At 42.9% G+C, this 24401-nt stretch overlaps 1 protein-coding gene across 2 annotated transcripts in view; it reads left to right on the forward strand.

Moving 5' to 3' along the window:
• RALY (RALY heterogeneous nuclear ribonucleoprotein) overlaps nucleotides 1–24401 on the forward strand; it is a 337971-nt gene that overhangs the window by 310368 nt on the left and 3202 nt on the right. The window contains exons 5-9 of one of the 2 annotated variants that reach the window (XM_073683763.1): nucleotides 1904–1951; nucleotides 14655–14815; nucleotides 14903–15013; nucleotides 21625–21773; nucleotides 23653–23692. In XM_073683763.1, coding sequence (XP_073539864.1) covers nucleotides 1904–1951; nucleotides 14655–14815; nucleotides 14903–15013; nucleotides 21625–21773; nucleotides 23653–23688 — 505 coding nt within the window. In that variant the 3' untranslated portion in view covers nucleotides 23689–23692. The remainder of the gene's footprint in view (nucleotides 1–1903; nucleotides 1952–14654; nucleotides 14816–14902; nucleotides 15014–21624; nucleotides 21774–23652; nucleotides 23693–24401) is intronic. The other variant, XM_073683764.1, reaches the window with a different exon arrangement.

A 24401-nucleotide genomic window follows, 5' to 3' on the forward strand; every position in this document is an offset into this window, starting at 1 on the left:
AATGCTAAAAATGTTACAGCTCACATTGCGGGCCCTATACACTAAAGTGGGTGCTCTGATACGACTTCTGACAATCAGTTATGTGCACAACAAATACTCAACATGGCATTATAGTGTTTTTTTGTCTTTGTCTTGAAAAAACAAGTGTTTTTAGTGTAGTTTCAAAGTGAAATTGAACACTTTTTTCAGCGTGCTTTTAATTTACGTTTTTATATGGCAATGCAGATTTTTTAAGTAAAAACTCTCTAAATCCTCCTCCAAGTTTCAAAACTTCTCAAAACTTGAAGTTTCCACTGAGTAGCTATTTGTACATGGAATCTTTTTGCTGATTTTTGTTTTATTTTAGGGAACAGGAGAATCTCTTAGTTTTTGAAGAGTTTTGCATTTAAAATGGAGATTTAAAGAGTTTCCGCTCAGCTCTGCTTTAAAAAAAACTCCTTGAAAATCTCTGTGTGTACATAGGCAAGGAGTTTTTGGAGCAGAAACTGAGTGGAAACTGGCTATGTGCACACAGCTTCTATTAGACAAGTTTCTCCATAAAACCTATATATAGGACACATAAACTAAATATAATATAAAATATAACATTTATTAATGATAATTTTAAAAATAAAAAATAAAAAGGATAGGGAAAGGAATCACAAAAAAGAAAAAAGGAGGTACACAAAGGAAAGTATCAATAATGCCAAGAGAAAACATGCACAAAATGAATACATCAACCAATATACCACATGAAATGTTAAAGTGTTATGTATGCAGGTAATAAAGTGAGATAGTGATAAAGTGCAAGTGCTGGTATACTTCTCACAGTACTAGATGTATATCAAGATAACATAAAAGTGGGAATGGTAAATAGGGATAAGGCATGTGTTACATATTGAAGCTGGTACTGACCCGTGAGACCTGGATCCAACGCGCGTTTCGCCGGAGCTTTTACAAGGATATCGTGCAAAACCACTTCAGGAAAAGCCTGTCATTTTTGTGGTGGTTCCGCCACCAACATACTTTCCCTTTGTGCCTTCTTTAAGAAAGAATGAACATGTATATTCTTTTATCCACTCCTGAAGCTGTTAAAAGGAATAACAAAATGCTGAACATGTATGTGCACAGCAATGTTTACCTTACATTGCTGTGCATTACATTTATTGTTGGCGGCGTTTTTTGGGGCATTTTTCAGGAATGAATGAAATCTTCCTGGAAAAACCTCCTCCAAATCTCAAAACTCCTCAAAAACTCGAGTTTCTGCTCAGTTTTCACGCCAATAATTCAGTGAAAAGACTATGTTCACTCTGAGCTTTTGATGTCAATTTCGATATGCTTCAAAATTGACATCAAAGAGTATTAAAAAAGTATTTGAAGAGTTTTTTTAATGTGGATTTTGAAGAGGATCCACTTGTGTGAACTCTGCGTGAACATACACCATGATTGAGAAAATTCATGCAGCCTTGTTGTGTACACTATTGGTATTGAGAAAAGTACAATATCTCTATTTCTTTTCTTTATTACCATCTTAAAACATAGGAAACTATGTTGTAATGTAGCACACGCGTTCTTCGATGAGGGAATAGAAAAAGAGAAATGTATTCTCCCCAGCTTCACACAATGTGTAGAAAATGTGACTAGTATGGCAGACGAGTCTCCCAGCAGACAACAGGTTAAATATAGATGACATCTTTAATGTGTAATTTAGGTTTCTGCTGATACCAGGGGCAGTGTTCAGAAGTTGACTGGATGGAAGGCTCAGAGGGAATCCATTGGGAAATAGGGGTAATGTGTACATGAAGTAGGCTGCAGGAGATACTTTGCTTTGCAGACACTTATGCTCATGCCTCCCTACCTGGCTAAAAAAGCCTTTCTGGCCCAGTGTGCTTGCAATTTAAAATTCTCTCTACTCTCTCCACAGCGGCTACGATTTTGACTTTGATTACTACAGAGATGAGTTTTATGAGAGGTGAGTGAAGCTGCGTGAATGCACTCTGACCTATTTTTGTTCTCCCGTCACAGTGTGAATTGCATTGAAGCGGTGGGGGGGGGGGGGAGAAATCAGAGTCTACAAAATGCAATCACATCTCTACATTGTCAGGCAGCACAACAGGAGGGATGGCATTAATGTGCTCAATCCTCCGACCAGCCCAGAAAGAGAAAGCTCACAAAATCTATCCGGACGTGTTAATCTTATTTAGGATCAACGCAAAGAGCATTGTGGGAATTGTAAGTGAGCTGCAGGTCATAACATCTACTGTCCCATAATTTTGGAGGAACTGGAGTCTCCAAAAAAGCCCCATTTTACCTCTGATCATGCATTTTAGACTGCTTACAGCAGTATTAGATATTTTTCTGTGCTGTTATAGGAAAATGGAACTCATGCAAGGGGTCATGGAGGCCGTTTAACTTGATGGACCTATGTCGTTTTTCACCCTATATGACTATGTACTTCCTCATTCAGCCATCTGTTTTTGACATAGGTGCTCTGCCTGTGTTTTTCACGGATAGAACACGTACCCATTATAGTCTATGGGGCTATTTAAATGTTCATGTTTTTTTGCAGACTGAGTAGTCCGCAAAAAAACAGGGATACATGCTGTTTTTTTTCTAAGTCACAGATCAAAATCCCCTATACAAGTGTATGGTTTTGTGAAAATCACAGACAGCACACGGATAACATCTATATCCTGTTCATTATTAGCACTGTAAGAGCTTGTGCACATGACCGTATTTTCGTTCCGAGTGTGATCTGACAAAACATCGAATCACTCTTGGACCATTGGAAGTCTTTGGGGTCCGAGCTGGTCAGAGGAAAACATAGCTGCATGCCCAGGTTGGATCGCACTCAGCCATGCAAGTCAATGAGTCCGTGGAAATCATCAGACTGCACTCAGATGACATCATCCGATTTCCCTGGACACAGAATGGAGAAGATGGAGACATTTTTTTCCTCATCCTATCACACTCAGATCAAACTCTGATCAGAGTGTGACTTGCCTAATAGGCCCGATTTTCTCGGATGAGAGAAAATACGCTGGTCTGATCCTAGCCTAAGGCTACTTTCACACGATGAGTATTTGTTGAGTTTTAGATTTTGCAGATTTTCTCCAGAATTGCACTTATTAGGAAAATTAGGTTACTTGCATTTTTTTTCATTGCCCTTTTGATTTTTTTTTTTACATGTGGTTTTATTTTATTTCTTTGTCTCTCTTTGATATGTCATGTTTTAAATAAAGCAGTTTTTTTTTATACTTCCTGGTATTTGGCTTTGAAAAAGCTTTATTGATACAGTCATGTGCAGATTACATGTGTTTTTAGTGCGTTTCTGCAGAGCCTTTTATCTCCAGATTTTCCACATCTTATGCATCTATGGGGAAAATCCGCACATGAAACTCGGCATACCCGCACATGTTGCCGATTTCAATCATGCACCACAGGTCAGTTTATGTCACATAAAAAAATGCACAGCGGTCATGAGATCTCTATAAGGCTATGTGCCCATGATGCAGAAATGCTCCGGATTTTCCCTGAGCGTTTCTGCATCTCCCTGGCAGAAAAAACGCATGCGGATTGTACATGCGGATTGTACATGCGTTTTCCTGCCAGGGACATGCGGATGTGAAGCGTTCTTCACTTGCATTTCCGCATGCGGGTTATCAAGCGCTTTCCAAGCGATTCTAACATCACTTGGAAAGTGCTTGATAACTTGGTCACACTATATAAATCCATGCAACCGGCATGAATTTATATAGTGTGACCGAAAGAATGGTAAAAAATAAAAAATAAATATATACTTACCTTCTGATGGCCCCCGGAGTCTTTATCCGATGTGTCCTGGTTTGCTGGCAGCTCGCGGTAAACTAAAAGGACCTGCCATGACGTCATTTAGTGGACCCCCCAAATATTTAGAACTCTCGACCTGCTCTACTTCCTGACCAGCAATAGTGACAGGTGAACATCCATGTTTCTCCTGCTATACTTCTTGACCAGCTTCTTAGTTTTCTTTATGTTTAGTTGTAAAGAGTTAGCCTGGCACCAATCCACAAAATCCAATACCACCCTCCTATATTCCTCCTCACCCGGGCACCTCCTAATGTATCCGACTACCACAGAGTCATTCGAGAATATGCCATTAGGTTTATACAACAAGGTGGGGAAATTCAGGCAGCAGGTTTTGCGCTCTGCATTTCCATGTGGAAAACCTGTTGCGTATTACAGGATCAGCATGGTGAATGAGATTTCATCAAATCTCATCTGAATATTTAACCTGAATTTCTAAAAGGAGAAATAATTTCATCACCATCTTTTTTTCCATCCTGGGGGATCTGAGGACATATATCTCAGAGACCATAAGTCCTCAGACCTTATTTTGCCCCTTTGGACAGATCGCGTCTATCATAACAATGACAATTTAGGGGCATTGCTATGTTTGTAGAAGGCATATAAATAGAACATGCCACTAGTTTTGCGTATAATGGGCATTTTTAGATGTTTGTATTAGTACAGAATTAGGGGATACATTTAACCCCCCAACTAGCTCTTTAGGGGGCCTTACACCTCTTCGATAACTATCAGGTAAAAGCAAGTCAAACAGAACCTTTGTGTAAATGGTATCATAGGTATAAGATATGACGTTCGCTTTCCTTGTCTTTAAATAGTTTATATACAAATATGTCAGTCACTATGTAATTTTCTAAGTAACCAAGGGTGCCAAACGTGGAGGAAAAAAGAGAACACTGAGAGAATTTATCTACAAAATGGTCATTTACACAACAGTCACCTTAAACTCCAGCTCGCTAGCGCAGACATCAATATCCACTATATCTGTGGAGTCACAGCTCCCCCTGCTGACTGGTAAAAGATCAGCAAGGCAAAAAAACAAATGCGCCTACTAGCTCATTACTGATTATTGAGTAAGAGTTAGTGATGAGCGAGCATGCTCGCTACTGCTCGGTGCTCGCCCGAGCATCTCACTGCTCAAGATGCGCGGCGTTTGCCAAGTATTTCCGGTTTGCTCGGGCGGGAACTCAGGTCCCCTCCCTGCATGTTTGGCACTCTTTAGAGAGCCAATGAACATGCAGGGATTGCCTGCCATGCACTGTAATGCCGTAGCCATGTTTGTTGTGGGCATTACAGTGATTGGCTGGCCCACAGCGTCATCAAGTCTATATCAGACCTGGCACCGCCATGCTCGTCACAGTCACTCCGGATCAGACAGTGTAGGGAGAGGTGCTGCTGTGTCAGGGAGAGATTTGATCGTGTATTAGGTAGTGTAGAGAGAAAAAACGTACATTACACATATCCAGCTTAACAAACAGTCCTTCTGAGGACTAATCCATCTGCAGAGATATCAGGCAGGCAGGGTATATAGGTAGGCAGTGTATATAGCAGACTGCAGTGGATATAGCACAAGAGGCTCCATTCCAATTCTGCCTTGTGCTGCTGTTAGATATTTCTATACAAAGGCCCAGGTCTCAGGGGCCAGGAATACTTTTCTTTGGATCTTAATCCTCATTATTTGCTTAAAAAGCAATCCAGAGAACACCGTTTTTCTGCGCCATTTGCTTTTTTTGGGAGAGGTGCTGCTGTGTCAGGGACAGATTTGCTTGTGTATTACGCAGTGTAGGGAGAAAAACTGTACAGTACACATATCCATCTTAACAAACAGTCCTTCTGAGGACTAATCCATCTGCAGAGATATCAGGCAGGCAGGGTGTATAGGCAAGCAGTGTATATAGCAGACTGCAGTGCATATAGCACAAGAGACTCCATTCCAGTTCTGCCTTCTGCTGCTGTTAGATATTTCTATACAAAGGCCCAGGTCTCAGGGGCCAGGAATACGTTTCTTTGGATCTTAATCCTCATTATTTACTTAAAAAGCAATCCAGAGAACACCGTTTTTCTGTTTTCTGCGCAATTTGCTTGTTGGTACTGCAGAATACAGCCAGGTCCTTTCCATATTACAGCGCTAGAATTCCAGCTATTTAAAACTGTATTTTCTCCGTCAAACGGATCACATATACATTGTCAGAAAATACTGCCATTTCTGGCCTCCATTAAAAATTTCCGTTAGTGTGTCATTGAAGCAATTCACCGCCGTTTGCTGTTCAAACTACTTACCTACTGGCCAGGTATTTAAAACTCTGTTTTCTCTATCACACGAATCACATATAAGTTTGCTCCAAACTCAGTCATTTGTAGTGAGCGTGGAAGATACTGTCCTCCATTTAAAATGGGCAAGGCACGTGGCAAGGGACGGGGAACTGGACGTGATGGTAACAGTGCATGCAGAGGCCGAGGACAAGGCCGTGGGCAAGCTGAAATTGTGCCACAACAAACACCCACATCTTCTCGCCTGACCTTCCTATCCCAATTTCTAGGGGACCGCAGCACACCACTATTGAACCCAGAGCAGTGTCAAAAGGTTGTTGGTTGCATAATGGATAATGCTTCCAGTCACTTAGCCACCACCACCACCCTGTCTTCCACACGGTCAAGTCTCTGTAGCCGTGAGTCTGGACCGCATACTCCTCACCCTGATCCTCCTTCCTCCCACCATGCCGAGTACCCAGAGACAACTGATTCCACACTTGGACACTCTGAAGAGCTGTTCACTTTTCCATTTATAGATTCGGGCCTCTCGCCCAGTCCACTTGAAACAGGGCAAGAGGAGATCGCATGTAGCGATGCCCAAATATTTGAGCAGCCACGGTCACACAAAGGAGACGGTGGGAAAGTGTCACAAGAAGTGGATTATGATGAGACACAATTGCCAGAAAGTCAGGAGGAGGACCAGGGTGCGGAAGTGGAAGACGAGGTGGTGGATGATATAGTAATTGACCCAACCTGGCAAGAGGACATGCAGAGCGAGGACAGCAGCACACAGGGGGAGGGAGGCAGAGCACCCCAACAGGCAGGAAGAAGCAGTGTGGTGGCCACAGAGAGAAGGCAGGCAACCGTTTCCCGTAACACCAACACGAAGGAAGTTACCAGTACAACTGTTAGGTTTTCCCGAGTATGGTTGTTTTTTAAAGAGACTGCCAATAACCCCAAAAAGGCCATTTGCACCACCTGCCAGGCCGGCATCAGCAGGGGTGGCAAAACGACCAGCCTGACCACCACCAGCATGATCAGGCACATGGCAGCAAAGCACCCGACTTTGTAGGCCGAACCCCAGGGTCCAGGAACAGTGTCTGCGGGTGGCACCATTGCTTCTTCCGCTGTTGTGCATGAAGCCAATCCCCTGTCCATGGTGCATGCGAAGAATCCTCCTGCCCTGCACCTGTTTTTGCACACTCTCAAGTAGCAGCATCAGGAAGCACGTCCATGTCCTTGTCCCAGTGCAGCATTCAGTTGTCCATACCCCAGTCCTTGGAACGCAAGCGTAAACATGCAGCCAACGCCCCACAGGCCACACTACTAAATTCTCACATTTCACGACTGCTTGTGCTCGAAATGTTGCCTTGTAGGATCGTGGAGACGGAAGCATTTCGCAACCTGATGGCGGCGGCCATCCCTCGGTACTCGGTCCCCAGCCGCCACTATTTCTCCCGGTGTGCCATCCCTGCATTACACAAGGACGTGTCCCAAAACATTAGCCATGCTCTCAACAACGCAGTTACCGGTAAAGTCCACCTAACCACGGACACGTGGACAAGTGCTTGTGGGCAGGGATGGTACATCTCTCTGATGGCACACTGGGTTAACATCGTGGAAGCCTGGACCCAGTCGGAACTTGGGACGGAACACGTCCTCCCGACGCCAAGGATTGCGGGCCCTAGGTCAATCAGGGTTGCCCCCACGGTCTACAGCTCCTGCACCTCATCCTCCTCAGCCTCCTCCTCCTCTTCAGCCTCCATCTCCGAAATGACCACATCAGTCACAAGCTGGAAGCACTGCAGCACTGCCTCGGCCAAGCGGCAACAGGCTGTGCTGAAGCTAATATGCTTAGGTGAAAAACCGCACAATGCTGAAGAGTTGTGGACAGCTCTGAAAGAGCAGGCAGATCTGTGGCTCACACTGCTGAACCTACAGCCAGGCGTGGTCGTGTGTGACAATGGCCGGAACCTGGTGGCGGCTCTGAGGCGAGGCGAGCTCACACACGTACCATGCCTGGCCCATGTGCTTAACCTCGTGGTTCAGCAGTTTCTCAAATCCTACCCGGAGCTGCCGGATATGCTTGTTAAAGTACACCGCCTGTGTGCCCATTTTAGAAAGTCAGCTACAGCTTCCGCCGCCCTTGCAGTGTTTCAGCAGCGTTTGCAGCTTCCGGCTCACAGACTCGTGTGTGATGTCCCCACGCATTGGAACTCTACACTGCAGATGTTGGGAAGGATTTGTGAGCAAAAGAGGGCAGTTGTTGAGTACCAGCATCAACAAGGCCGTCGGTATTCAGTTCAGACTCGACACATAAGACCTCAGGAGTGGACATGGATGTCAGACATATGTACCATCCTCCAAAACTTTGAGGACTTCACCATAATGGGGAGCGGCGATGACGCCATAATGATTCCATAAATAGCGTCACCATCCCGCTTCTCTGTCTTCTGAAACGCTCTCTGCTCACAATCAAAGAGGATGCATTGCAGGCGGAGCACGATGAGATTGAGCAAGGAACCATACAGGGTGATTACACACAGCCAAGCCTCATCTCATCCCAACGTGGATTGGGTGACAATGAGGAAGAGGAGGAGGAGGAGGAAGGACAGGAGCTAGTTTCATGCACTATAGACGGTACTACCTGCACAGCTGTCATACCGTCTGTTCAGCGTGGATGGCCAGAGGACAGAGAGGAGGAGGAGGAGAGCATGGTCAGTCATCCTCTTGGTGAGGATATGGAAGTCTTGCCTGTTAGTAGTCTGGCACGCATGGCTGAGTTTATGTTACGCTGCCTTTCCCATGACCCTATAACTGTATAGCAGACCCTCTCCTTTCTAATGGGAACATGTCGTACCTTGTTACTGTGGCCCTGCTCTATGTGTCTTTAAATTCTTAGTGGGGTTTTTCCAAAATTTTAGCAGCCCTTGCAGTCACAGCATGGGCATTACCACTATAGGAGACCTGCTCCTTTATAATGGGAACATTTTTTTTACTGAGACCCTCCTCTATGTTTCTTCAAAGGGGTATTGGGTTGCGTCCAAATTTTTGGCAGCCCTTGCAGTCACTGGATACGCAATAACAGTATAGGAGACCCACTTGTTAATAATGTGAACAACAAAGCATAGCCGGCTGATGGCTCTCTAACAATAGCTAGGGCCGACTGCTGGCCTTTTAAGAATAGCAAGGGCCTTATGATGTCCCTATAAAAATAGGCTTTATGACTTTCAGAGTCCCTCCATCATAAATAAAAAAGGATGTGTCTGATGATGTGTCACACACCACATGCACCTCCTCCTCCATCTCCGAAATGACCACATCAGTCACAAGCTGACAGCACTGCAGCACTGCCTTGGCCAAGCGGCAACAGGCTGTGCCGAAGATAACATGCTTAATGCTTAATTGATAAACCGCCCACACAGCAGCCTGATCTGTGGCTCTCACCACTGAACATACAGCCAGGCATGGTCATGTGTGACAATGGGCGGAACCTGGTGACGGAGAAATGACAGCCGGGGTAGATACGGTTTCCTTCTATGCCAGTCCTTTCACCGAGCTAAAGAATATGGCTGTGGTGAAATACAACTCCCACTGAGAAGCTGTTTCAGATTGAAAAACATTGTGCCCACCAAAGGATTTGATTCTGAGGGCTAATCTTTCTCACCCGCTCAACAGCCCCATAGCAGCAGCAAAGTTAGCGCTATCATGAACTCTCCTGAGGTAGAAGTCAAGGCACATCAGAAGATTCTCTGGTGGGACCGTGCAACCCTGCCGAGAAGCAGTCCTGGCTAAGAAAAGTGTGTGGGAAGGTTCCCGGACACTCTATGGCTGCTTTTTTACTGAGGAGGAAACACACACAAACACAGGGAGAACATACAAAGTCCTTGCAGATGTTGTCCTTGCTGGGATTTGAACCCAGGATCCCAGCGCTGCAAGGCTTCAGTGCTAACCACTGATCCAATGTGCTGCAGTTCACCCTCTATTATCTAACAGGCTAGAGAAACTTGCACCTACTGCCACTCTATCTTCAGTTCCTTTGTGAGAAAATATATTTGGGCAGGCTCTCAGTCTACCAAATAAAATTCCTGAGAAGGAAATTGGAGATGGCTTCGCTACTGGTACTGGGGGCAGTGCTAATACCATGGCGTCGTACCATAGTTTGCTGGAAATATTCCAGGCTGGTAGGAGGCAAGCAAATTCCCACAGAAAAGTACCAGCAGTAATATTCAGGCCACATTTCAAGTGCAAGCAGCTGTAGAGGACTTCCTGGGAGAAATGACACGCAGGATACATACGGTTTCCCTCTATGCCAGGCCTTTCACCGAGCTAAATACAACTCTTAGCAAAGAAAGTTGTGGACTGGCTCCGTACCGTCCCTGGCCACATTCACCTGTCTACGTGTTTGTGGTTAGGCGGTCCTTCCCAGTAAGTGCACTGGGGAGGGCACGGGTAATGTTGTGGGACCCGTGCTTGTGGAAGGCGGAGGCGATACCGGGACATGAGGTTGTGAAAAGCTTCCGCCTCCACAAGCTTAAAAGGCCATATTTCAAGTGCAAAGAGCTGCCCAGAAATCTGGCAGTTTAGTGTTGCGGCCTGTGGGTGGGTGGGTGGCTGGCTGCATACTTGCACTTGCATACCAAGTAACAGAAAACTAAGCAGATGGTGGCCTCTATCATCATCATGGCCTCACCACGGCACTATGAACTCTTGTGAAGGAGAAGCCAGGGCCCACCGGAGGAGTTCTCTGGTGGGCCCGTCCAACCCTTCCGAGAAGCAGCCCTGGCTAAGAAAAGTGTGGCAGAAGGTTCCCGGACACTCTATGGCTGCTTTTTTAATGTGGATCGGCCATGCTTATGCATGTTATTTCTTAAACCGCATTACAGATCAGGCCATTGTCCAACTCTGTATTCAAGAAATTAAATGTGCAAAGAAAGATGTCTGTGTGTCAAAGCACCACCGACAAGTGCGAGTTGATATTGGACGGGCTGCCATTGCTTCTGCAACAAGCTGCATTAGAGGACTTCCTGGGAGAAATGACACCCAGGGTACATACGGTTTCCCTCTTTACCAGTCCTTTCACTGAGCGAAATACAACTCACTGTAAAAAAAGATGTGGACTGGCTCCGTACCGTCCCTGGCCACATTCACCTGTCAACGTGTTTGTGGTTAGGCGGTCCTTCCCAGTAAGTGCACTGGGGAGGGCACGGGTAATGTTGTGGGATCCGTGCTTGTGGAAGGCGGAGGCGATACCGGGAAATATAGCGGCGGCTGGGGACCGAGTATGGACACCCGGCCGCCGCCGGCATGAGGTTGTGAAAAGCTTCCGCCTCCACGAGCCTAAAAGGCCACATTTCAAGTGCAAGCAGCTGTCAAAAATTTGGCAGTATAGTATTGCAGCCTGTGGGTGGGTGGGTGGCTGCCTGCATACTTGCGCTTGCATTCCAAGGAATGGGGTAGGGACAACTGAACGCTGCAGTGGGACATGGACGTGGATGGTGATTGGTGCAAGTCTGCAACGACAGGTGCATGGCGGGAGGCATCTTCGCATGCACCATGGATCACTTATGATGGGCACACTTTTAGGCAGTGAACTGGAAGTCAGAGATGCTTCCAGAGGTCTTCCCCATGCTGTTCCCATGTCTTTTCAGCACTGTATGCATGTGTCTGATGATGTGTCACACACCACATCGCCAGATAAGGTTGTAAAATGTTAAAATGACATTTCCTGGTGAATGCATTTGTCTTGGTTGAAAGCAATGCAAAAGTGCAAAAACGCATCAAAAACGCTATGTGTGAACATAGCCCAAGTTGTGGGGGAGTATTTTTGTTTTTGGTTATTTATTTTGCCTTATATACAAGTCATTACCCTGGAAAGGATGTTCCTTAACATATTTCCCAAGAAAATCCATTTTTGTTTCGTTTTTGTATGTTTTATTGTGAGTCCGTAAAAGTGGCGTAATACTCTGCCCATGTTGCTGACAGCAGTGATCTGGCAGTCAGAATTGCTTCCTGGGGTCTTCCCGATGTTGTCCCCATGTCATTTGAGCACTGTTCCCATCGATTTGGGCAATTTTTAGGCCCTCTGCAGACCGCTGGAGGGAGCTGCCTGAAAAATGCTCGAGTTTCCCATAGACTTACATTGGGTTCGTTGCTCGGGTTGAGCACCCGAGTATTCCAATTTGCTCGACCCGAGCAACGAGTTCCCGAGCATTTTAGTGCTCGCTCATCACTAGTAAGGGTATGTTCACATTGAGTCTTTCAATAAGGATTTTAAAGCAGATTCTGCACTTAAAAAATGCTTCAAATACTCTTTGAATACGTTTTCTATAGTGCTTACGGTACTCTTTTTTTCCCATATGATTTTTTTCATTAAGGAGATAGAAGCAACATGTAATTTCCTGAGGTGTTTCTGAGATTTCTGCCTGAAAAAAGCTTAAAAATTAGTATCTGGATAGGGTTTTGGGCAGGAGCGGCCAGCCGCCCCTTGTAGTCTCGCTCTAAGGCCAGCGTCAAACGACTGTAGATTCTCTCATCCGAGAGAAGTGGGCCGATTATGCAAATGACACTTTGATCAAACTCTGATCCAAGTGTTAGCATAGTGTGATCCGATTCTCTCAGATGAGAGAACTGTAGCACAGGTGAGGAGAAGATGGAGAACAAAATTTCTCCATCTTTTCCATTGTGTGAGCCCGCGGAAATGATACTGCATTCAGATGTAATCCAAGTGCAGTACGATGTTTTCCACGCAAAAAGACTTGAATGGGTGAGTGTCTTCTGGTTTCAGAATGAAATTGCAGCATGCTGCAATTTTTTCCACAGAAATATTCTGTCATTGAAAAAAATCTGTCATCAGCACTGCCCCATTGGATGACATTGGTACGAGTGCTATCCAATAAAACATCAGATAGCACTCGTCCAATCTATACGCTCTACACTCTGGCCTAAGGCCTTATTCAGACTTGGTTTTTCACATACGTGTTATTTCCATATTTTTCACAGACTGAACACGTATCCATTATAGTCTATGGGCATGTTCACATGTCTGGGGTTTTTTTTGCACACCGAGAGCCCACAAAAATAAAACGTACATTTGTCTATTTGTGATCCAATTCACAGATTAAACTTGCCCATTTATATCAATAGGTCCATGAAAAAAATGAACAGGATATGAATGTCTTCCATGTGTCACCCGAGTGCTGTTTTTTTTCAGAAACCACTAGCACTAAGTGAGAATTATAAATTTTAACTTTTAATAAATATCAATTAAAATCCAACACATATTACTAGTACCCAAATTACATCAGGTGGTACAAATCACGGAGACAAGGACAAAAATGATAAGGCCGAACAATTCAGGTTAACTTACACACATTAGGGAGGCCCTACTAGACCCTATACATACTAGTTTGGCCCTTTGCACCCCTTGCTCCCGCCCTGACAAGGGCAGTCCACATCTGACCCTTATAATAAATGACCCTTCAATATTCTTCGTGTGTCTCCTGATGCGTTTCTCCCTTTCTGGGTTCCTCAGGGGAGATAGGTACACGGCATAAATACAGTCCTAACAAACCTTCTCAGTCCTAACAAATGTTCTCAGAACTGGATATATGTGAAAAAACAAAGTGAACATTGGGGAAAGGATTTTACTACCTAAAATGTCTGCAAGGAACAATGTGCACGAGAAACAGATAACTGCTTAAGGGTATGTTCACACTAGGCGTTTTCTCATCACGTTTTTAATGCTTTTTTTTATGCAAATTTTCAGCTGCGTTTTACAGTACCAGCAAAGTCTATGAGACTTTACAAATCTCATGCACACACATTGGTTTTGTGTCATCAGTGTTTTTGTGCTTTGCATATTTTTTTGCACAATAGAGCATGTCACTTCTGTCAGCGTTTTTTCACTGTTTTTCACACATTGAAAGTAATGGTGAAAAAATGCTGAAAAAACGCCTAATGTGAACATAGCTATCAGGTTTTGCTGCATTTTTAGTGAAAAAAAAGCAAGTTCAGCAGTATATGAAACTCATTTATTTTTGTGATTTTCCCAAATTTACCATCTTGTCTTGGACACCTGAGATGGCAGTTAGGATTAGGACAGTTTAATTAAATTAGTGATGCATGTACAGTAAACATTGGCTGACCGAAATGTGAGATTGAACAATACCTGTGGCACAAGAAGGTGTGAAATTGAACAATCCCTGAGCAACTTAATGGCAGAGCAAAGTGTGAAAATAAATAGTGTTCTATAAACTCAATGCATTGCCAGTGTCTTAGTTAAACTATTCCTAAACAATTCACCTCCCCCACTGTTACATTTGTAATTCTGGTTAATATGGTTTCACATATGTCTTGCATTGGTGACCTGTGTTCATGCTTCTGTGGTGGAAACAAAGCTGAACTTTAGGATCCTGAAAAACACACCAAAATGCAGCAAAATCTGCATTTTTGCCACAGCTTCTTTCCTGCCAAGAGATCAGGGTTTGCTGCAGAAAAAAATGCTGAAAGTGTGAACATAACCTAACAAATGGAAATTATGTCATTTCATTTGATTTCATCTATCTTCCACATAGGTTGTTTGAGTATAGAGGAAGAGTGTCGCCTGCTCCTAGGGCAGTGCCAGTGAAGCGTCCACGTGTCACAGTGCCATTGGTGCGACGGGTGAAATCAGCTCTTCCAGTCAAATTGTTAGCAAGATCAGCCGCCATCACAAGAAATGCAGCTAAATTGAGGTGTAAGTACAGATTTAGGACTTGGGAAATGGCTTAATGTTCTGCTGAACAACAATGACATTGTTTTGCATTTCCCCTGCTGTTTGTAGTAAGAAGCAATGAGATTCAGGCCATCAAGTCAGAGCTCACACAGATTAAGACCAACATTGATGCTCTTTTGGTAAGACTGGAGCAGATTACAGATGAGAAGCCGTGTGCAGGTTGGTAGGTTGTTAATCCGACTCAAGTTGCTGCTTCACATTAAAAAGCTGTCAGCCGAACAAATTCTCCAACTTTTCACATTCCCCCATAGACACTGACCCTAAACTAGGCTGAGACTTCAAGTCTTTAGTTCTATACACCTCTTATTTAGTCCCAAAGGGAACCTGTCATTCTAATCATGCTGCCCAAATAATGTTCTACAAGAATTAGTACCTGACTCTATGATTATAGCCAGGTATAAGCATCTCTGAAATGCTTCAGCGTTTCAGAGAAAATATAGTTAACATTGCTTGAGACAAGACTAGTCTCGCGCCACCTCGACAGGTTCTTCCCAGCACTGCTAGAGGTGATTGACAGGTCTTTACCATAAGGAGAGAGCCATCAACCACTTGCAGTGACGCTGGGAAACACTGTACTTGGGCGAAGACGGACAGGTCTCTGGCTATGGTCCCCAGGTGTATCCTCTAACTATATTTTGTCTGAAACACTGGAGCATTTCAGAGTGAAATGTACCTCGCTACAATCATTCAGCCAAGCTCCGATTCATGCTGCTTGTGGGTAGGGAAGCATGGTTTAGATGACAGATGCCCTTTAAGTGTATGTTGATCCATTACATATTTAAAAGAAAAAGAGAGAAGGCGCTCCAAGTATGTTACCCTCAATATAAGACACAGCGAGCAAAGGATTGTATATGCTCACCTGCCTGGATTGTGACCAGACACAATTCCGTACTCGTAAGAATGAAAGGCTGCTGCCCTGACCCCTGTCGATGGGAAGAAACGTATTCAAACCTAAGAGGAAAAGACACAGCATGTTTCGGAGTCGGGTTGACTCCTTCATCAGGTATATACCTAATGAAGGAGTCAACCCAACTTCGAAATGTGTTGTATGAAAGATGAAAGATCCAGAGAACATACACCCTTGTCTTCACACTGTGGCAGTGCCTGGGAATTACCACTCTTTTTCCTGTTTGGTTTGAATCCATTACATATTTGGATTGCAGTGGTAATTTTACAGAATATTCACAAGAGGCAAATTTATTGAAGACATTTCTAAAAATCATTTCTATTCATGTGAAAGAGATTGTATCAGTGATAAGCAAATGGATTTCTGCAAGACCCAAAAAATGTCTACAAAAAAATCTGCCACTTGTGAATATTTCTTTAAAGAGTAACGGTTGTTTTAATTTTTATTTCATAAATCAAAAGTACACATGAAAATAAGCAACTTTGTATTATATCTTATCAGAGAAATCTGCTTCTTTCACCTCCACTCTCAATTCATGGGTAAAATCTGTAAAATTAGTATTCAGTAGAGACAGATTTTGACATTACTGAGATAAGATGGGACAGTTGGTGCTCATTAAGTTCTATGTAGAAGGGAGGTTCACCTGAATTGACAGTTACAGCTCTCTATAGAGCTTTATGAGCAACAACTGTCATCTATTTCAGTCATGAGAAAGTCTGTATTCCCTAAAGACAGATTTTACTAATGAATTGAGAATTTTGAAAAATAATAATAAATTCAGGAAAAGAAGTGATTTTTTCTAATACAGTTGTGCTCAAAAGTTTACAAACCCCGGCAGAATTTTTCCTTTCTTGGCCTTGTTTCAGAGAATATGAATGATAACAAAAAAACTTTTTCTCCACTCATGGTTATTGGTTGGGTGAAGCCATTTATTGTCAAACTACTGTGTTTTCTCTTTTTAAATCTTAATGACAACCAAAAACATCCAAATGACCCTGATCAAAAGTTCACATACCCCATTTCTTAATAACGTGTATTGCCCCCTCTAACATCAATGACAGCTTGAAGTCTTTTGTGGTAGTTGTGGATGAGGTTCTTTATTTTCTCAGATGGTAAAGCTGCCCATTCTTCTTGGCAAAAAGCTTCCAGTTCCTGTAAATTCCTGGGCTGTCTAGCATGAACTGCGCGCTTGAGATCTCCCCAGAGTGGCTCAATGATATTGAGGTCAGGAGACTGAGATGGCCACTCCAGAACCTTCACTTTGTTCTGCTGTAGCCAATGACAGGTCGACTAGGCCTTGTGTTTTGGATCGTTGTCATGTTGGAACGTCCAAGTACATCCCATGCGCAGCTTCCGGGCTGATGAGTGGAAATTTGCCTCCAGTATTTGCTGATAACGTGCTGCATTCATCTTTCCTTCAACTTTTACCAAGTATCCTGTGCCTTTGTAGCTCACAAATCCCCAAAACATCAGCGATCCACCTCCATGCTTTACAGTAGGAATGGTGTTCCTTTCATCATAGGCCTTGTTGACCTCTCTCCAAATGTAACATTTATGGTTGTGGCCAAAAAGTTCCATTTTGGTCTCATCACTCCAAATTACCTTGTCCTAGATGTTTTGAGGCTTGTCTCTGTGCTGTTTGGCATATTGTAGGCGAGATACTTTGTGGCATTTGCGCAGTAATAGCTTTCTTCTAGCGACTCGACCATGCAGCCCATTTTTCTTCAAGTACTTATTTATTGTGCATCTTGAAACAGCCACACCACTAGTTTTCAGAGAGTCCTGAATTTCATCTGATGTTATTTGTGGGTTTTTCATTGCATCCCGAACAATTTTCCTGGCAGTTGTGGCCGCAAAATTTCTTGGTCTACTTGACCATGGTTTGGCTTTTACAGAGCCCCTGATTTTTCATTTGTTAATCACAGTTTGAATGCTGCTGACTGGCATTATCAATTCCTTGGATATTTTTTTGCATCCCTTTCCTGTGTTATACAGTTCTACTACCTTTTCCCATATATCCATTGACAATTCTTTTGCTTTCGCCATGACTCACAATCCAGAAATGTCAGTGGCTGGATGAAAGATGCAAGAGTCTGTCTGGATCCCAGAAACTCACTCAGCTTTTATGCACACACATTGATTACAAGCAAACAGGTCACAGGTGAGGATGTTACCTTTAGTAGCCATTCAAACCCATTTGTGTCAAATTCTGTGTATGTTATCAGGCCAAAATCACCAGGGTATGTGAACTTTTGAGCAGGGTCATTTGGATGTTTTTGGTTGTCATTAAGATTTAAAAAGAGAAAACACAGTAGTTTGACAATAAATGGCTTCACCCAACCAATAACCATGAGTGAAGAAAAAGTTTTTTTGTTATCATTCATTTTCTCTGAAACAAGGCCAAAAAAGGAAAAATTTTGCCAGGGTATGTAAACTTTTGAGTACAACTGTATATATATACAGTACAGACCAAAAGTTTGGACACACCTTCTCATTTAAAGATTTTTCTGTATTTTCATGACTTTGAAATTTGTACATTCACACTGAAGGCATCAAAACTATGAATTAACACATGTGGAATTATATACTTAACAAAAAAGTGTGAAACAACTGAAAATATGTCTTATATTCTAGGTTCTTCAAAGTAGCCACCTTTTGCTTTGATGACTGCTTTGCACACTCTTGGCATTCTCTTGATGAGCTTCAAGAGGTAGTCACTGGAAATGGTCTTCCAACAATCTTGAAGGAGTTCCCAGAGATGCTTAGCACTTGATGGCCCTTTTGCCTTCACTCTGCGGTCCAGCTCAGCCCAAACCATCTCGATTGGGTTCAGGTCTGGTGACTGTGGAGGCCAGGTCATCTGGCGTAGCACCCCATCACTCTCGTTTTTGGTCAAATAGCCCTTACACAGCCTGGAGGTATGTTTGGGGTCATTGTCCTGTTGAAAAATAAATGATGGTCCAACTAAACGCAAACCGGATGAAATAGCATGCCTCTGCAAGATGCTGTGGTAGCCATGCTGGTTCAGTATGCCTTAAATCCCCAACAGTATCACCAGCAAAGCACCCCCACACCATCACATCTACTCCATGCTTCACGGTGGGAACCAGGCATGTAGAGTCCATCCGTTCACCTTTTCTGCATCGCACAAAGACACGGTGGTTGGAACCAAAGATCTCAAATTTGGACTCATCAGACCAAAGCACAGATTTCCACTGGTCTAATGTCCATTCCTTGTGTTCTTTAGCCCAAACTTGTCTCTTCTGCTTGTTGCCTGTCCTTAGCAGTGGTTTCCTAGCAGCTATTTTACCACGAAGGCCTGCTGCACAAAGTCTCCTCTTAACAGTTGTTGTAGAGATGTGTCTGCTGCTAGAACTCTGTGGGGCATTGACCTGGTCTCTAATCTGAGCTGCTAATAACCTGCGATTTCTGAGGCTGGTGACTCGGATAAACTTATCCTCAGAAGCAGAGGTGACTCTTGGTCTTCCTTTTCTGGGGCGGTCCTCATGTGAGCCAGTTTCTTTGTAGTGCTTGATGGTTTTTGCTACTGCACTTGGGGACACTTTCAAAGTTTTCCCAATTTTTCGCACTGACTGGCCTTCATTTCTTAAAGTAATGATGGCCACTCGTTTTTCTTTACTTAGCTGCTTTTTTCTTGCCATAATACAAATTCTAACAGTCTATTCAGTAGGACTATCAGCTGTGTATCCACCTGACTTCTGCACAACACAACTGATGGTCCCAACCCCATTTATAAGGCAAGAAATCCCATTTATTAAACCTGACATGGCACACCTGTGAAGTGAAAACCATTTCCGGTGACTACCTCTTGAAGCTCATCAAGAGAATGCCAAGAGTGTGCAAAGCAGTCATCAAAGCAAAAGGTGGCTACTTTTAAGAACCTAGAATATAAGACATATTTTCAGTTGTTTCACACTTTTTTGTTAAGTATATAATTCCACATGTGTTAATTCATAGTTTTGATGCCTTCAGTGTGAATGTACAATTTTCAAAGTCATGAAAATACAGAAAAATCTTTAAATGAGAAGGTGTGTCCAAACTTTTGGTCTGTACTGTATATATATTATATTTGCTAGCACAAGCCTAATCAGAATCGCAAATTTAAAAAAATAACTAAGAATACTCAGTATGCTCAATCAAATGCAAGATTTCTGGTAGCACTGTTTTCAGTATACAGTATGTATCCAACACCAGACAGTATTGACCAAAAAGTTTGTGTTACATATTATGATGAGAACTGAAATACACCAAAAAGGCCAAATTCTGTCGCCTGTGAACAAAATCCAAATGCAAACTGTGCAGTCCAGACCAGCTGCAGTTCTCCCGACTGGAACTTGACAGTCTTATAGGCATATATCATCCTGCTGAGTTTCGGTCAAAAGACCTGCAATCATTCTGTACATCACAGTCCATGCTCAGAGTGTGTTTCATGGACATCTGAATTTGGCATAAGTGTGGGCCAAATTACTTTAAAGGTTCAAACCCAAAGAAAAAAATGCTTTCTTAAAATGAAGTGTATGCTATCTGTTTATTACTTATTCAATCTACAAATACCTTTACTTGACGTGCTGCTATAAATATGGATGTTGGATAACAGAATATTTATTTACATCTTCAAGCTGATGATAATATAGGAGGTTTTTCACAGTCTTTAGTTGTATTGAGTTCTGTTTACTATGGGTAACCACATCCATCGTAACGTGGTCCTCCAGGGAGAAAAAAATGAAAAAGTAAGAAAACGACATTATGAATTTCTAAATACCTTCAGTTAGCAAATCAGATTTGTTTTGTCTAGGGAGGTAATCACTAATATGTTATAAATGACAGCCATCTTGATATACTGACAGAAAACCCGGTTAGAATATTAATAGGACAAGTTCTTGTGAGCATGTGCAGTAAGAAGCTCGACTGCTGACCTTGAAATAGCTTGACAGTACAGGTATAGGTTATTTCCAGGTCAAGACAGCCGCTCAGCATTTAGAAAGATAGTATGAGTTGCCTCTTCTTACCTCAACACCGTGGCATTTCTTATGTTATATCAGGAAGCATACCTCCTAAATGTCCAAGATCCAGTAGAACACTACTTGATTTTTAGGAGCTGTCCCAGAATGCCAGGACGTCGGGGGTACGTTCTTCAACTGTATAATGGTGGATCAAGGAGTTGTCAGATCCCTGCTCCACCACTCCATTTGGGTAGAGACTGAAGGACTTGCAAGGACCTTCATGTCACATGGCATTTTCAGATCCACGTAAGGTGAAGCCAGCAACAGTAGTCGTGCTTGAGGAAAGGACAACTATCCTATAGACATATAGCGATAACCTCAGCACTGACAACTTGAGATGAAGATGAATATGTAGCAAATGTGATTTATTTTGATCCAGTACCAATGTACAAGGCCAATACCCACACAGATGTCCTTGATAAAGGCCACAAAAGTGAATCATGATTTATTTGTTAATAAGACACAGTTTGACAGTGATTTGCAGCCATATGAGAATCACTTCCAACTCCTTTCCCCATAGAGTAACATGAAAGCTGCAAGGCATCACATCTGACCTCAGTCACCACTGATATAGGATAGTGGCCATTAATACCATTGGCTTTATAGATCGTTGGCATCCAACGTGGCAGGATTTTGAGCAGTAAGCATGGCATGGAAAGGAGAGTCAATACTTATGCAAGGCCTTGAATTCAGTCTTGTCATCTGCTATATGTGCCACAATTGTGTAGAATTAGTTCTCAGTCTCTATGTAGAAGCTTGGTAATGATAAATGTGTAAAACTGATAATTAAATTATTTTCTGTATATTTAATACATGCTAACATCCGCCAATTATCCCAGCCATAGCATCAAGGAAGAAATCAGACTGCAGCCGGAGTGAATTCTCCCAAGATGACAGCACTTCAGAAGCGGGAGACACTGTCACAGACGAGGCTCTTAATGGAGATGAAGGAGAAGAGCTTGTACATGATGACTGCACAGATGACCTGGTATGAACTGCATTGTAGAGAGAAGACGAGCAGGGACCCTATGTATGAACCGATGAAAGTTCGCTAAGTACAGTCATGGCCAAAAGTATTGAGAATGAGACAAATAGTAATTTTTCCAAAGTTTACTGCTTCATTTTTTGTAATGGCAATTTGCATATACTCCTGAATGTCAAAGAGTGATCAGCTTAACAGCAATTACTGTACTTGCAAAGTCAATATTTGCCCAGAAAATGAACTTTAACCCCCAAAACACATTTCAACATCATTGCAGTCCTGCCTTAAAAGGAGCAGCTAACATTGTTTTAGTGATTGATCCATTAACACAGGTGTGGGTGTTGATGAGGACAGGGCTGGCGATCAATCAGTCATGATTAAGTAAGAATGACATCACTGGACACTTTAAAAGGAGGCTGGTTCTTGGTATCATTGTTTCTCTTCAGTTAACCATGGTTATCTCTAAAGAAACACGTGCAGCCATCATTGCACTGCACAAAAATGGCCTAACAGGGAAGAGTATCGCAGCTACAAAGACTGCACCTCAGTCAACAATCTATCGCATCATCAAGAACTTCAAGGAAAGAGCTTCCATTGTTGTCAAAAAGGCTCCTGGGCGCCCAAGAAAGACCAGCAAGCGCCAGGACCGTATCTTAAAACTGTTTCAGCTGCGGGATCGGACTACCAGAAGTGCCGAGCTTGCTCAGGAATGGCAGCAGGCTGGTGTGAGTGCTTCTGCACGCACTGTGAGGCGGAGACTCTTTGAGCAAGGGCTGGTTTCAAGGAGGGCAGCAAAGAAGCCACTTCTCTCCAGAAAAAACATCAGGGACCGACTGATATTCTGCAAAAGGTACAGGGAGTGGACTGCTGAGGACTGGGGCAAAGTCATTTTTTCTGATGAATCCCCTTTTCGATTGTTTGGGACATCTGGAAAACAGCTTATTCGGAGAAGAAGAGGTGAGCGCTACCACCTGTCTTGTCTCATGCCAACTGTAAAGCATCCTGAAACCATTCATGTGTGGGGTTGCTTCTCAGCCAAGGGAATCGGCTCACTCACAGTCTTGCCTAAAAACACAGCCATGAATAAAGAATGGTACCAGAATGTCCTCCAAGAGCAACTTCTCCCAACCGTCCAAGAGCAGTTTGGTGCCCAACAAGGCCTTGATGGAGCACCTTGCCATAAAGCAAAGGTGATAACTAAATGGCTCATGGAACAAAACATAGAGATTTTGGGTCCATGGCCTGGAAACTCCCCAGATCTTAATCCCATTGAGAACTTGTGGTCAATCATCAAGAGACGGACGGACAAACAAAAACAAACAAATTCTGGCAAAATGCAAGCATTGTTTATGCAAGAATGGACTGCTATCAGTCAGGATTTGGTCCAAAAGTTGATTGAGAGCATGCCAGGGAGAATTACAGAGGTCTTGAAGAAGAAGGGGCAACACTGCAAATATTGACTTGCTGCATTAACTCATTCTAACTGTCAATATAACCTATTGGTACTCATAATATGATTGCAATTATATTTCTGTATGTGATATAAACATCAGACAAACACTAATAAAAACCAGAGACCAGCAGATCATGTGAAAATATAATTTTGGTGTCATTCTCAAAACTTTTGGCCATGACTGCACATACAGTAACCATTAATGCCGTCACTACCATTTTGCTCATTATGTATCCCATCTGTCACAAAGAAGAAACCTCTTAGGTATCTGACCATCATTGAAATTCTGAGGCTAAAAAGTCACTCTAAGTAGTCTTCATTTACCTAAGACCCGAACCAGGCATTATCTGCAGGATAAACGAGATTGTTAATTAATGGTAGGCACAGAGTACAGAAGGTCGTCCTCACTGATTTCACATCTTTGTCTTACAGGAGAACAGCCACTATACAAACTCATCTCTCCACTAACAAGGTAAGGCGCCGATTCCTCTAAATGCCATTCAAACTTAATTGATTCCTAATAACCTGATAATTATCCTGGATTATTTCTACCTCTACACCTGTGAAATGGAAAAACATTTATACTACTCCTCAATTTTCTACATACTATCTAATTTTCTTAGTGTCAAGAGAGAAAAAGTGTCAATTTCACCACTTAGATAAAGGACCTCTTATGCAGGATGTGTGTGCACTCAAGATGCTTTTCTAGATGGGCAATAACTATTTATTGATTAGTCTAAATTTAAGATAAAGTGATAAACTGCAATCATCCAGCTTTATCCCAACTCATCTGTTTTTCAAGGGTCTAAGGGCACATTTAGATAGGCTGATAATCGGAAACAAGCTTTCCTAGAAACTCTTGTTTTTGGATAATTGGCCATATTAAACAGTCCATCAAACACCCGACAAATGAGCAAAATACTCGTTTGTTTGGGTGAGATGATTTTTAAGCAAGCTCAAAAATCATTGTTTTTGGCAGCACATCGCCCTGTGTAAGCAAATGTGCTGCTGAGAACATGATGTCCTATGTTCACAATACGATCACATGAAAGTGTGGTTGGCCTGTCTAAACAGGCCATTAAACCACCACTCATTGGTGGTCCTTTAAGGGCCATAATTAACCTTTTTGAATGCGTCTTAATGGTTCATGGTCATGGTTGTAGTATGGAGGCACAGACTGC

Source organism: Phyllobates terribilis, unplaced genomic scaffold (genome assembly GCF_046119375.1).
Source record: "Phyllobates terribilis strain yellow unplaced genomic scaffold, ASM4611937v1 Scaffold_5__5_contigs__length_657084704, whole genome shotgun sequence".
In the NCBI taxonomy this organism is placed as follows: Eukaryota; Metazoa; Chordata; class Amphibia; order Anura; family Dendrobatidae; genus Phyllobates; species Phyllobates terribilis.